Source organism: Trichoderma aggressivum (assembly GCF_033847375.1).
Source record: "Trichoderma aggressivum f. europaeum strain CBS 100526 chromosome Unknown scaffold_019, whole genome shotgun sequence".
NCBI lineage: Eukaryota > Fungi > Ascomycota > Sordariomycetes > Hypocreales > Hypocreaceae > Trichoderma > Trichoderma aggressivum.
The window spans coordinates 408,877-421,779 of NW_026946385.1; the positions used below are offsets into that span (position 1 = coordinate 408,877).

The 12,903-nt window shown below is 33.6% G+C and overlaps 2 protein-coding genes across 2 annotated transcripts; both read left to right on the top strand.

Moving 5' to 3' along the window:
* Positions 1-1,526: 1,526 nt before the first annotated feature.
* On the top strand, positions 1,527-2,273 carry Triagg1_5504 (uncharacterized protein; the record flags this gene model as incomplete). Its single annotated transcript, XM_062900026.1, has 1 exon — positions 1,527-2,273. The coding sequence occupies one exon, from the start codon at positions 1,527-1,529 to the stop codon at positions 2,271-2,273; it is 747 nt and encodes a 248-aa protein (XP_062755625.1).
* A 1,469-nt stretch (positions 2,274-3,742) lies between these two features.
* Positions 3,743-5,383, top strand: Triagg1_5505 (uncharacterized protein; the record flags this gene model as incomplete). Its single annotated transcript, XM_062900027.1, has 2 exons — positions 3,743-4,030; positions 4,097-5,383. 2 exons carry the CDS (start codon positions 3,743-3,745, stop codon positions 5,381-5,383), a joined length of 1,575 nt encoding a protein of 524 aa, XP_062755626.1.
* Between the last annotated feature and the right edge of the window lie 7,520 nt (positions 5,384-12,903).

The window sequence follows — 12,903 nt, forward strand, 5'->3', positions numbered from 1 at the left end:
TTTCACAGGATTAAGAAATAAAAAGCATGTTGATTACTGGTTATGCGTGTGGCTCTCTAGTAGCGATCACGAAATTAATGAAGCAACAACTATGGGAAGACAAGTACTGTTTCGGAGGACCCTTCAACTAAAGATATCTCCATTTACAGTTGCCCCTGAGCAAGGAAAAATAGCGGTCATCCGAGTGGGGCGAGCAAGGGACAATATGGTACCACGGTGAGGTCGGCTGTAGGCAACGGCAACGGCAATGGCGGTATGGCGACATGAGGGCTCTCGCCGTAAATAGAACGTGAATGAGAGATGTTGCATGGTAGGATGAATACTGCGATGGCTTCCATGCTGGCCAATGAAAAGCAATTTGAGACGTACATTTGCGTTACCCAAAGGGAATCTTCATGTCCGGAGAAGAAATATTGTAGTTCGACTCGCTCATTAACTGGATATCTATACTACTACTTGTGTAGAGCAAAGACCACAACGTAATTGTGGAAATCCCGCCTAGTGCTGACCGCTGTGACCCTTGCCGCGCTGCCTAGAGTCCGGACAGCCGGTTCAACCCACTAAACACAAGTTCAACTATTCAATCCTCTTCCGTAAACAATTAAAAATTCCCTGAGATGCTTCATGAAAGTACTTATGAAGGCAAGTTTCCATCACATTCATTTCGTTCGAAAACGCGAATTGAAATCTGACAACTGCATCTAAAAGGTTATGTACTCTCCAGTGAATTAAGTAAAACAAGAACCTCGCTTGAGTGTCTACGGTATACAGGCGGGAATGCACCTATATCCCCACTAATTATGCCATAGTAGTTGCGAATATTTACTTGTAGAGCATGCTGATTGAGGGTTAGATCATAACAACATTCGAGTGCCATGACTCCATGCCGTACTACTTATCTTGGTGTTGGTCTATTTACTATGAAACTAAATTGACTTTTTTATACGCGATAGCTATGTAATGCTGGTGTTGATGACGACATGGCGGCTGATGCTATCTCTACTGAGGACGGTCTCGGTACGATATCGTCACTTGTACTGTGGAGTAGCTCACAACGTTGGCCCCTTATTGAGATCAGTGATGCAGCTGACAGCTCATAATATCCAGATTGCAGATATCGATAACCTGATCTGATGACTTGACCTGCGCTCACTGAAGTGGGCCTAAAGGTTTTATGTCATGGTGAATCCTATCCTCCCTCCCTGAGAACCACGCAACAAGATCGCCACTTCCTGTCCAAAACTAGTAATAGGTATACCGCTTATGATCAAATCTGCTTCTTCCACTGGCTTTAAGGGGTTTGATGTAATGCGAGTGGAGAGGCTCCAGCAGCTTAGTGCTGACCGGTCGATTTGAGTTCGATTGGTGAGACAAGGTTCTCCTGATGGCTGTGATTGTTTGTGTATATAAGAATCCTTCAACTTTTCCTTTTCGACCTACCCATTCCAATAAAAGCATTTCTACTTCAGATCTCTCTCCCAAACGAAGTCTCCTATAAGCGGATAACAAGTCCAATTATCAACAATATGAGTTCCATTGCGTCGACTGCTGTTGGGCTTCCATTGGCAATCCCAACAACAAGCCTAGGCATTGTTGTTGCTCGTTATAAAGAAGACTTGACACCATGGCTTCCAGGAGCCGATTATTCCTACGTCTATGACAAGGGTGGAATTCCACAAGCAAACGACACAGTCGACCACGACGCTTTCCGCTCCTACGTTGAACTGCCCAACATCGGCCGCGAAGGGCATACGCATTTGTACCACATCGTCAATAACTGGGATACACTAGAGGATTACATGATATTCTCTCAAGCAAACCCGTATGATCTCATTGGCACTGTCGTCAACTCGACCAACCAAATGATTGATGTGGCACTTCAAGTCAACCCGAATGAAGTTAATCCCTTTGATCCATCCCTATTCCACGACGTTGATGACTGGGCGAAGATCAATTGGACAGATCCAAAGGAAAGCATGTGGATTACGGCGAGCCAGCTAAGTTCTTTGGTGTTTGCTCCGTACACACCTGAGGAGTTCTGGAACTATGTGCTACAGGAGGATCACCCGCCAGCTATTCGGGCTGCACACGGCGGTACCTTTGCTGTCCGACGAGAGACAATCTACAGCCAGCCGCGAGAAGCATACGAAAGGGCCCTGCAAAGATTTGTTGAAGCCAACTCTACGAATCCCGAAGTAGGCTTCATGTGGGAACGATTTTGGACTGCAACTTTCTCAAAGCAGTATTGGCTTCAGGCAGTCGAGAACCCTTAGAATTGGAATAGTGAAAAGATCGAGGTTTTATAGAGTGAGTAATGTTACTTAGACTTTTTAGAGATAATACAGGCAAGTAGATTTTGATGGAATACCTCATATACGCTGTTCTTTGCTTTTACCATATGTTCCAATGGGGCGCCATTGGTATAATCTTGCATCAAATATGATGATCCTCTTGTAATATTTACTGGTTACTTATCTGACCACCCTGGATTGGCTCAGCAGCCTCAAATCATTGTGTGACTGTTGCAACTTGTTATTTCTTCTTTAGTGATTGCAGTTGTAATGTATTCTTCACAACCATTTCCTCCATATAATTCGTGAATTCACGTACTCTCATGTTACCGCATAACCTCGCAAATTCGTCGGTGGATCTCTATGATTTTTTCGCTTAATTATACATATACAGTTAGCATATTACTATCTCTGCCCCCATGGCGTAGTAGCATACGCCTGGAGGTCTTACAGTATTTCCCCGGGTATTCATAAGGCAGTCGGTTCAAATCCGGCTGGGGGACCCCGCGCTAGCAGACTAACCATCCTGCTTATCAAATAGTCAAAACGCCGCGACACTTAGGTCCTTAGGCCGGACCCAACAGCTGCTGCCCAAAGTCAACATATAACCGGGCTGTACCCTGCACGACAGCAGAGACCTAGCCTAACGGTATTAAACTAAGGCCGTTGTCTAGTACAAGAGCTAGCGCCGCCCGGGGCGTATCTGGGAAGTTAGGCTAGCAGGCCTCCCCCGCGGCAAGGGGCTACTACAAAGATATAAAGCATTAGATACAGCCTACAGTAGCTACAGACTGACCAACGTTACTTATTTAACTAGTAGGCAACCTTCCTTAAAGGGCTAAGAATAGGGCGGATTTGGGCTACTATAGCCGCGAACTATAGCAGGGTATAGACTGCTTTAGCAGTAGAAAGGGAGCATAGAGGTTTTTATCCCGGTAGCAGGTATAGGTTTTCTACAGAGGGTTTTTCCTACTATAAGGAAATACGCAGAGGGATTAAAAATAGCTACTGTTAGTTAACTAGCTATCTAGAGTAATATTATTATTATTATTATTACTATCTCTAGTAAATGGTGTCCTAAACGCTGCAGATACCCACAAACGAATGTCGCGAGGTTACGCCGTATTACCTCGCAAAATTCGCCTATGGGTCTCTCCAGCTTTTGGGCCACTATTTTCCAAGGGTAGTAATCAGCTAACTGTGTTTATATAATTAAGCGAAAAAAACGTAGAGACCCATAGGCGAATTTTGCGAGGTAATACGACAGTGTACATAGCAGAGTAATTAAATCACGGAGCATAAAGTCAGTATTATGTCATCATTCACTGCTGCGAAGCTCACCTTCATTCTCTAGCTAAAGCATTGTGCGCAATATACTCCGTACATGTAATTGTGAACCTTTGATCTACGAGGTCATATAGGCATTTCATTTCGTGAGTCACGACTTCAATATGCCGGCATCGAAACCTCCAAAACGAACACCAGATTGGAAAGAAATTGCCTATGAAGCTCAAGCCCTTCGTGACCAAACCTTGGCTGATGTTGGAACAACTGTTCGACTGCCACTGCAGCTTCCAACAAACGTCATCAATATTCCGGAAAAGGCTTTGTCGGAGGCAAACATTCGGATAACATCTCTGTCTCCACAACAGCTTATAGATCTAATATCCAATGGGCAGCTATCAGCTCAGGAAGTTGTTCAAGCCTTCCTGGAAAGAGCTGTAGCTGCCCAGAAGCTCGTAAGTCTTCTAAAAACGTGTCCCGTATCCATGGATCTAGCATTGTGTACTGATTTCTATTCATAGACGAACTGTCTAACCGAACTTCTTCCTCAACGAGCTATTTCTCGAGCTGTAGAGCTTGATAACCACTTTTCTCAAGGCTCCGTCCCCGTTGGGCCTCTTCACGGTCTACCCATCAGCGTCAAATCCCATATTGGTATTGCCCATAGACCACTTGCCTCTGGTTATTGTGCCTTATTCCACTCACACACCCGCCCTGTCTCTGATGCATTAGTGGTGCAAATTCTCACGCGAGCCGGTGCCATTGTCCATGCTCGGACAACAGAGCCTCAGAGCATGATGCAGCTTGAATGTGCTTCAAACATATTCGGAGTCACCACAAATCCGTATTCTCACATTGCTCTGTCTTCAGGTGGATCGTCTGGTGGCGAAGGGGCGCTGATAGCATTGCGCGGCTCCGTCCTGGGTATAGGAAGTGACGTGGGTGGGTCAATTCGTGTCCCGGCTGCTGCATGTGGGATTTACGGGTTAAAACCAACGTCTTTTCGAGTGCCAACGACTGGCTGGAGCAGTACTCCACCGGGAGCAGACCCAATAGTAACGGTGTTGGGGCCGATGGGCGTCAACTTGGAAGTATTGGAGCTGTTTATGAGGGTAGTTGTCGCCGCAGAATCGTGGAAAGTCGAGCCAGCACTCATACCCTTGCCATGGAGCGCGGTATCGATAAATCCAATCGCAGAGAAGCCATTGCGCTTGGGGATAATATGGCAAGATGAGATCGTCCAGCCACATCCACCGGTGCAGAGGGTGCTGAGAGAGTTCGCAGATAAAGTGAGTGGATTGTCGCATGTGGAAGTGGTTAATTTTCCGGTATATAAGCATGACGAGGCGTGGGCAATTGTTTCAAGCTTATATTTCACTGATGGTGGCGACGCTGATATCGCAGTCATGGCCCAGTCGGGAGAGCCATGGCTGCCCTTAACTGATTGGATCATGAAAAAGAATCCAGGAGTGAAGAAATTAAGCCGCAGTGAGCTTGAATACTGGCTGGAAGAGCGAGAGGAATTCCGACTGGAGTATTTACAGCACTGGAATAAGACGGGACGCTGGGATGAAGCTTCAGGATCTTGGGAGAATACTGTGGATGCCATTATATGTCCCGTTGCACCTGGGGTGGCCACTGAACACAATACTGCCAAGTACTGGACATACACTGCAGTGTGGAATCTACTAGACTATCCTGCGCTGACTTTCCCTGCTGGAAGAGTTGATAAGAATATTGACGTTAGAGACAAGCGGAAACGATTTCTAAGTGGCTTAGACAAAGAGAATTGGCAATTATGTGAGTGATTCGCTTAACACAGGTACGCTAATTAATCACCGAGTGTGAACTAACAATATATAACTATAGTTTGTTTATTTATTTGTTTATTTGTTTTATTATTAACGTTTACTAAGTAAGCTAGTTACATAAATCCTTATTTAGGCACTAAGACAGTAGAAGCCGCTAAGTTTAAATTAGGTATTTACTATATTTTAGTATAATAAAGGAAATAGGGAAGTATTAATTTTATTTTATATATTTATTTCTATAGGGGGGGGGCTGTATAAGCTTATCTCCTTTACTAATTTCTAAAAATCTTTATATTTCCTATTATTAAAAAGGTATTAAATATAAGTAGTTTTAAAGTATACTTCCCTTTTTAGTATATTAAGGAGGAAGGGGGCTATTATATAATACTTTATAAAATACCTTTATATCTTAGGCTTACTATACTTATAAACAGGCTTAGTATTATATTTAAATCTCTTATAGTATTTTATAAAATCCCTATATTTAAATTTTTTAGTTAATAGCCTATATAGGGTTAGGTATAGGAGATATAGTTCCAGGGGTATAAAAGGGGCTTTATAAAAACCCTATTTACTTACTTTATAAAACTCTAAGTAGTTATTATTTTAGTTATTATTTTATATTTTTTTATATTTTTTTTTTACTTACTTTTTAATAAAGGTAATAGTAAAGTAATTTCTTAAGTAGTAGGGGAGTTTTAAACCCTTTTTTACTAATTAGTTAGCTTTTTTATTTTTTAATATATCCTTATAGCCTAGGACCTAGGCTACTTTTATAATTACCTATAGGAATAATCTCTAGGTAATTTAATATAATCTTATATAAGCTCCTTAGGATAAAGCAGAAGTTAGCCTTAGTATTTTATTTACTATTATTAAGTTATTTAAAAAAAGTAGAATTTCTTAAATATTTAGGTTTATAAAAGCGTATACTTTAGCTAGCTTTATAACTTTAAAGGTACTTATTACCTTAGTGTTATAAACCTCCGCGTTAGTAAAAGAACTATATATAATAGTTCTTTTAAAGTTATAATATATAACTACTCCTTAGCCTATATTACCTTATTTATCCTATAAGTTATTTAAGTAAGTAAAAAAAGTAGATTTAAGAAGGCTATTTAATAATCCTAGGTATTTTTCTACTACTTTTAACTTTAGTAAGCTTTTAAAATTTAAGCCTACTTAGACTACTTTATTATTTTTAATAAAAAAAAAAGTTAAATTATTTTCTTTACTAAGGCTATAGTATATTATAAATAAGTAAAGGGAACTCTAAGGGGGAGTTTTTTATTAATATATTTACTAATTAAGTAGTTTCTATTTAAACCTATATAGTAAACTACTATATAAAGTTTAGTCTATATTATTTATACTAACACTAGGGGGACTTTTAATTTTCTATATATAATAAAAAGGTTAGTAATTTTTTATATAGGGATAACTACTTTAGCTACTATTTTAAAAAGGGGTTTTAGAATTATAGTTAATCTTGCTAAGCCTATTTTTACTTATTTATTTAAGTTTATTACGCTTTATTTATTTTTACTAAGTTAAAAAGCCTCTGTCTTATATAAAATTATAGAAGTAATATAAGCCTTAGTTACTATAACTACTATATTTAGTAGAAATCCTTTTTATATTTTATTTAAAAATTTTAAAAAGTTAGTTACTTTAAGGGCTTTTTTTTTTATAATCCTAAAATACTTTTTAAAAAAAAGTTATAAGTTTAAGTATATTTTTAGCTAGTAGACTAAGTCCTAGGGGGCTATAGTTTTTCCTTTAAAGTTTACTTTTTTATTATATACTTAAGATCTAATTTTATAAAAGTATATAAGTTTAGCTTTATTTAGGTTAAAGAAAACCGCGTTCCTATTACCTTAGTTTAGGATATTTTCTAATTCCTACTAAAGCTTTTAAGCAGTTTCTTTAGTATTAGCCCCTACTACTATAATATTAATATTATTTATATACCTAAAGTAGGTATTAAGATTATTAAGCCTTAGGCTAAGGGAGAAATAAAATATAAAAATAATAAAAAAGATAAAGGATCTTTATAAGGCTTTATATTTTAGCTTTATTTTTAAAAAGGTAATCCTATAGTTATTTTAAATAAAAGCCTTATAATTACTTATAAAAAAGTTAACTTATTTTATAAAAAAAAGGGGCTATTTTTATTTTCTAAGTTTATATATTAGGTAGTTATATATAATAATATTAAAAACGCTAGAAATATTAAATATAAAAAGAAAAATAATAAAGCCTTAGGCTAGGGTAACTTTAGTATTATAAAGTAGGTAGGTAACTAAATTTATTATAAACCTTTTTAAAAAAGCCCTAAAGTATTATTTTAGTAATATTTTATATTTTATTATTAAAAAGGAGACTTTTTTAACTAAAAGTTTTTTAAGGCTTTTACTTATGTAAAAGAGTAGGAAGATAGGTTTATAGCCTTTATATATAATATATACTTTCTTTAGCTTCTTAAGCTTAAGGATAATAATAATCTTTATGTTTTAAAAAGGGAGTAAGTAATATTTTATTATTAAGTATTTATAAAAAAGATTAATTATATACTTATTAATAATAGGCTAAGTAAGTTATAAAAAGGTAATAAAAATATTATTTACGCTAGGTATAGTATTTCTTAACCCTATTATAGCTTTCTTAGCCTTTAATTTTAATACTATTTAGTCTTAGTAAATACTTTTATTAATAAAAAAATCCTTTTCTTATAAGTTTAAAATATTCTCCTTTATTATTTTATACTTAAGGAGTCTATTTTTAAAGAAAATTACTCTCTCTATAGGGTTTAAAATACTTTTATCCCTATTTATTAAAAAAGGTAGTTAAAAATAGTCTATTACTTTATACTACTTAGTTACTAACTAAATATTTTTAATAACACTAGCTTCTACTATAATTTTATCTTAGTAAGCTTACTTATTATAGTATATAATATTTTTAAGGGTTTTATAAGCTTCTTCTTAGGCAGGGGAGCTATTTACTACTTCTTTATAGGCTTTATAAGCTATTTTATATTTTTTTAATTACTATAGTATACTATAACTATTCTAATATTTAATCTTACTAGCCCCTTTTATAACTTATTTAAAAAAGTCCTATAGGGCCTTAGTATATTTATTAAAGTTAGTTTTTAATAGTATAATTAAATTAACTATAGGGAGGGTTTAAGTAAAGGAGTATATAAGTTAGCTAAAGTTTTCTTAGTATTTTAATAAAATATATTTTTTCCCTACCCCTAGGGTTATCTTAAGAAACTTAGGTAAATTTATAATTATTATATAATAGTCTAACCTTATATTAAAGAAGTATTTAACCCTAGTTAATATAAGGTAGTTTATAAAAACTAAGTTAATATATTTTCCTAAGTATTAGGTAGGTGTATTTATTAAGGCTAGGAGGAGATTATATTTTTTTACTTATTTTATAATTTTATTACCTACTAGGTCTATACCCCTGCCTAATTTTTAAAGTTAGTATAAAATATTAAAATTACTTATAATAATTAAGTAGGGGGAAGGAAGACCTTATTTAATAAGGGTTTTTATAGCTAAGTTTACTAAAGCCCTTTAGTAAATATTAATAATAATATAACTATATACCTTTATTTAATATATATATTTATTTTTTAAGCTTAGGGAAAAGAGTTATTTACTAAAAAAGTTTAGGGAAATTCTAATAAATATAAGAACTAAAGGTCTAGTATCCCTTTAACTATTTAGGGAGTTATATATTTAATATCTAGGATAATTCTTAATTTACCTTTTATTTAATACTTTATTTTATTAAATATAGGGTTCCTAAATTAATATAATATTATAGCTACTTTTTTATATTAGTAATAGGGTAATATTTTAATAAAAACTAGACTTTTTAATATTAACTTAGAAAATTTTAAGGCTAGTATTTCTTTAGTAGTTATAATAAAGCTTATTATTTATAAGCTTATATTAAGGGGTTTATTAATTCTAGGGGGGGCGTTAAATATATTTTTATTCTCTTTAATACTTTTATTTTTCTTTTTACTATTTAAGCTAGCTATATAAACTATTAACCTAGCGGGGGAGATTCCTTTATAAAGGTTTTCCTTATTTAAGTTAACTTTAATAATAATTTTTTAAGCTAAAGCTTAGGGGGGGAAAAGTAATACTAAACTAAAGATTAATAATTATAGGCAGGGACTTATTTAAGTCCCTGGGTTAAATACTTTTTTAGTATTAAGGGCTAGGCTAGGGGGTAATTTAGGTTTAGGTAAATTAACTTTATTATATTTCTACTAGCCTAGTTTTTAAATTACTTAAAGTTAGGCTTTAGTAACTTAGACTTTTTTTTTATTTTTAATAACTAATTTAGTAAAGTATTTTAAAAAGTCTAAAGTATAAAAATTATTATAGTTAGTATATTAAGGGGGTAATAAGTAGTTTATTATATTATTAATATACTTATAAAATAGTTTACTATATTTATAATATTTCTTAGTTTTAGTATAATTCTAGGGGTTATAAAACCTAAGGTATTTTTAGTATTAAGTAACCTAGGGTAATTAAATTTAAGTTTCTGCTAAATAAAAAATATTAAAGAGTTTAAAGTTAAGTTTAATATTTTCCTTAAATAATATAAAGTATTTATATATATTAAGGAATTCTTTAAAAAAGGCCTTATAATAGGCTATTAATAAGTTTTTAGCTCTAGCCCTAATATATACCTTTTTAAGGATTAATATATTTATAATATAAATCCTACTTATATTTATATAAGACTTTAGTATACTATATATAAAAAAAACCTTTTATATATATACCTTTTTAATTTTTAAATTATTATTTTTTATAACTAGCTTAAGGGTAATAATTTTATTTTTAATATTTTAATCTCTTACTTAAAAAGTAAAGCTTAATTATACTTTTTAAAAGTAAGTAATATCCTTAACTCTAAGTTTTATAAAGTTAATTAGTTCTTATTTAATATTAATAGCTATTATTTTTCTTTAGTTATAGTCTAGGGGGACTTAAATAAAAATACAGTTATTAAGTTTTTAGCTATTTAGTATAGCTTTATTTTTATTTTATTTTTTATTAGCAGGGGCTAGCCCTTTACTATTAAAAATAGGATTTTTTTAAATATTATTATCTTTTTATAGCTTTTTATTATAAGTAGTATTTTATAATATAACTTATACCTATATAACTTTAAAGTCCTTTTAACTTACTTTTCTAATAGTTATAAAAGCTTCTATTATAATAGGGTATTTAGCATTATTTAATTTATCTCCTTTATTATAAAATATATTAGCTAACGCTATTTTAATTAATTAGGCAGCTTTTTCCTTACTACCTAATTTCTTAGGGTTTCTAAATCTCCCCCTAGGGTTAATATAAAAAGTAATAAAGTTTTTAAATATAATATTTAAGTATAACTAAACTTATTTTACTATTACTAAGGAAAATTAAAATATATATTATACTAAGTAAAAGTTAATAACTATAGCTATATTTAATATTATATCTTATTTAGCTTATTACTATATATTAATTTTATTAATTTAACTTATAATTTTATTTTTAGTAAGGGATTTTTTTTTATTACTTAGGTTAATAGCTTTTTTTATATTACTAAAAATAAAGGTAATAAAGCCTCTTAAGGCTATTTATATTATAATTATTATTACTACTAAGCTTAATCTTACCTTATTAAAGCTAGGTAAGGGTATTTTATTTATACTAATAGCTTCTCTAAAGTATTTTTTCTTCTTAGGGATAAAAAGAAAAACTATAGTTTTACTTATTCTTAGGCCTAAGGGGGTTACTTCTTTCTAAAGTTAAGGAGCTATTATAAATCTAAGGGCAATAGGGTTTATTCTATTCTAAGTATCTAAAGGGTTTATAAACATTTTTATCTCTCTAAAGTCCTTAGATAAGACTGTAAAAGTAAAAATTATAGTTATTTTATTTAATAGCTAGTTAAACAGAGTAAGGGTTTTTAGTGGTTAGGCACCTAAAAGGTGGGGTACCTGTAGATATAGGAGGGAAGCTTAATATGTAACTATAGACAACCCCGAGCTATTCCACGATTTACCCATAGGCCTGCAGATCATTGGTCGCAGATTTGAGGATGAAAGGATAATTGCTATCTTGAAATTTCTTGAAAATAATATATAATGTGTATGGTATATCACATGGGTAGACTTCGTCATTTTGGCTGGCAAGACAACCGCCCTATGTCATACTTGCAGCTCTTAAGTGTCTCTACCAACTTGGTAAATCCAATGCGTGTTCTTGGGGCTATTTTCTGACACATAGTGTTCTATACATTCAGCATTATCTGGGAATTGCGGAGGATTCGTAATTCATGACTTACGCCACATCTAGTAGCAACCTTGGCTAGTACCTGGGTAAGGTTTCCTGTCATGTTACTCATAAAAGCTAAGAGGCGAGAAATCTCGATACTATTGCCCTGTGTATATCAATATGTTTTCTCTCAATTAACTCATTAGCGGAAATGAACACCTTTTCTTTTTTGCCCAAAAGCCAACAATCAAGTGTGAATGCCATAATATGACTAGGGTTATCTTACAACTGACACATGATGCTCAGAAGCTGACGACAGCAATTATTCTAATGCATTCTAGATACCATAATTTCACACTGCTAGAGGGACCCAAGATAGGTACCTAGTACATATATCATAGCAAAGCTAAACTCTAAACTCATAGTATCTCATCCTAAACACACTAAACTCAGTAGTAGTGTTGTATGACGATACTTCTTTAATTTGCTTTAGCGGCAAGGCTTAATGTTGGGCATGGGTGTTCAGCATTTAGAATTAGGATTAATATGTCTTCTATTTAACCAAAACCGTCACGTTGCATAGCTTGAACATTGTTGTCCGCAAAAAATCTCTCGGCTTCTAAATATATCTTACAGTAATAGGCTTATTTGACAGCTTTTCAACCCGTAAAAAGTATATCTTTAACGAATGAATTCACTTGCCTTTGACCCCCTTTCTTCTTAGAACTCTGTTTCTGAAATCTTTTATTACAATCATAGCATGGCACGGAGTTTATAGGTGGGGGTGTTGATTATTATAGACATTAATTTGAAGAGCTGTCTTGCTTCTAGATAAGGCCTAAAACGTGTCACAGCCGCCAAAGTGGGTAATCGCCACTTGTTCCTGGCAACTATTTTCAGCTCAGTAGCCATTCTTGAGCTATTAGGCACAATTATTCAACACTCTTAACCCAAAGTCAGCCTAAAGCTCAGTCGATGTCAGCTTACTCAAGACAAGCCTCGGACTTTATCTTCATTGTTTTGAATCGTAGGACGTTAGAACACTCCGATTATCTCAAAAAGAGTTGACTAAGCTAAGATTGCAAGACATATATATTTGTTTGATCTGGCTGGCTCTTCTTTTTCTCCCATCGCAAAGTCTGTACGGCACAGCAAAGCTGAGCAATAAAGCAATCATTTATCCTATTCTAATTAACCGCATTTCTACAA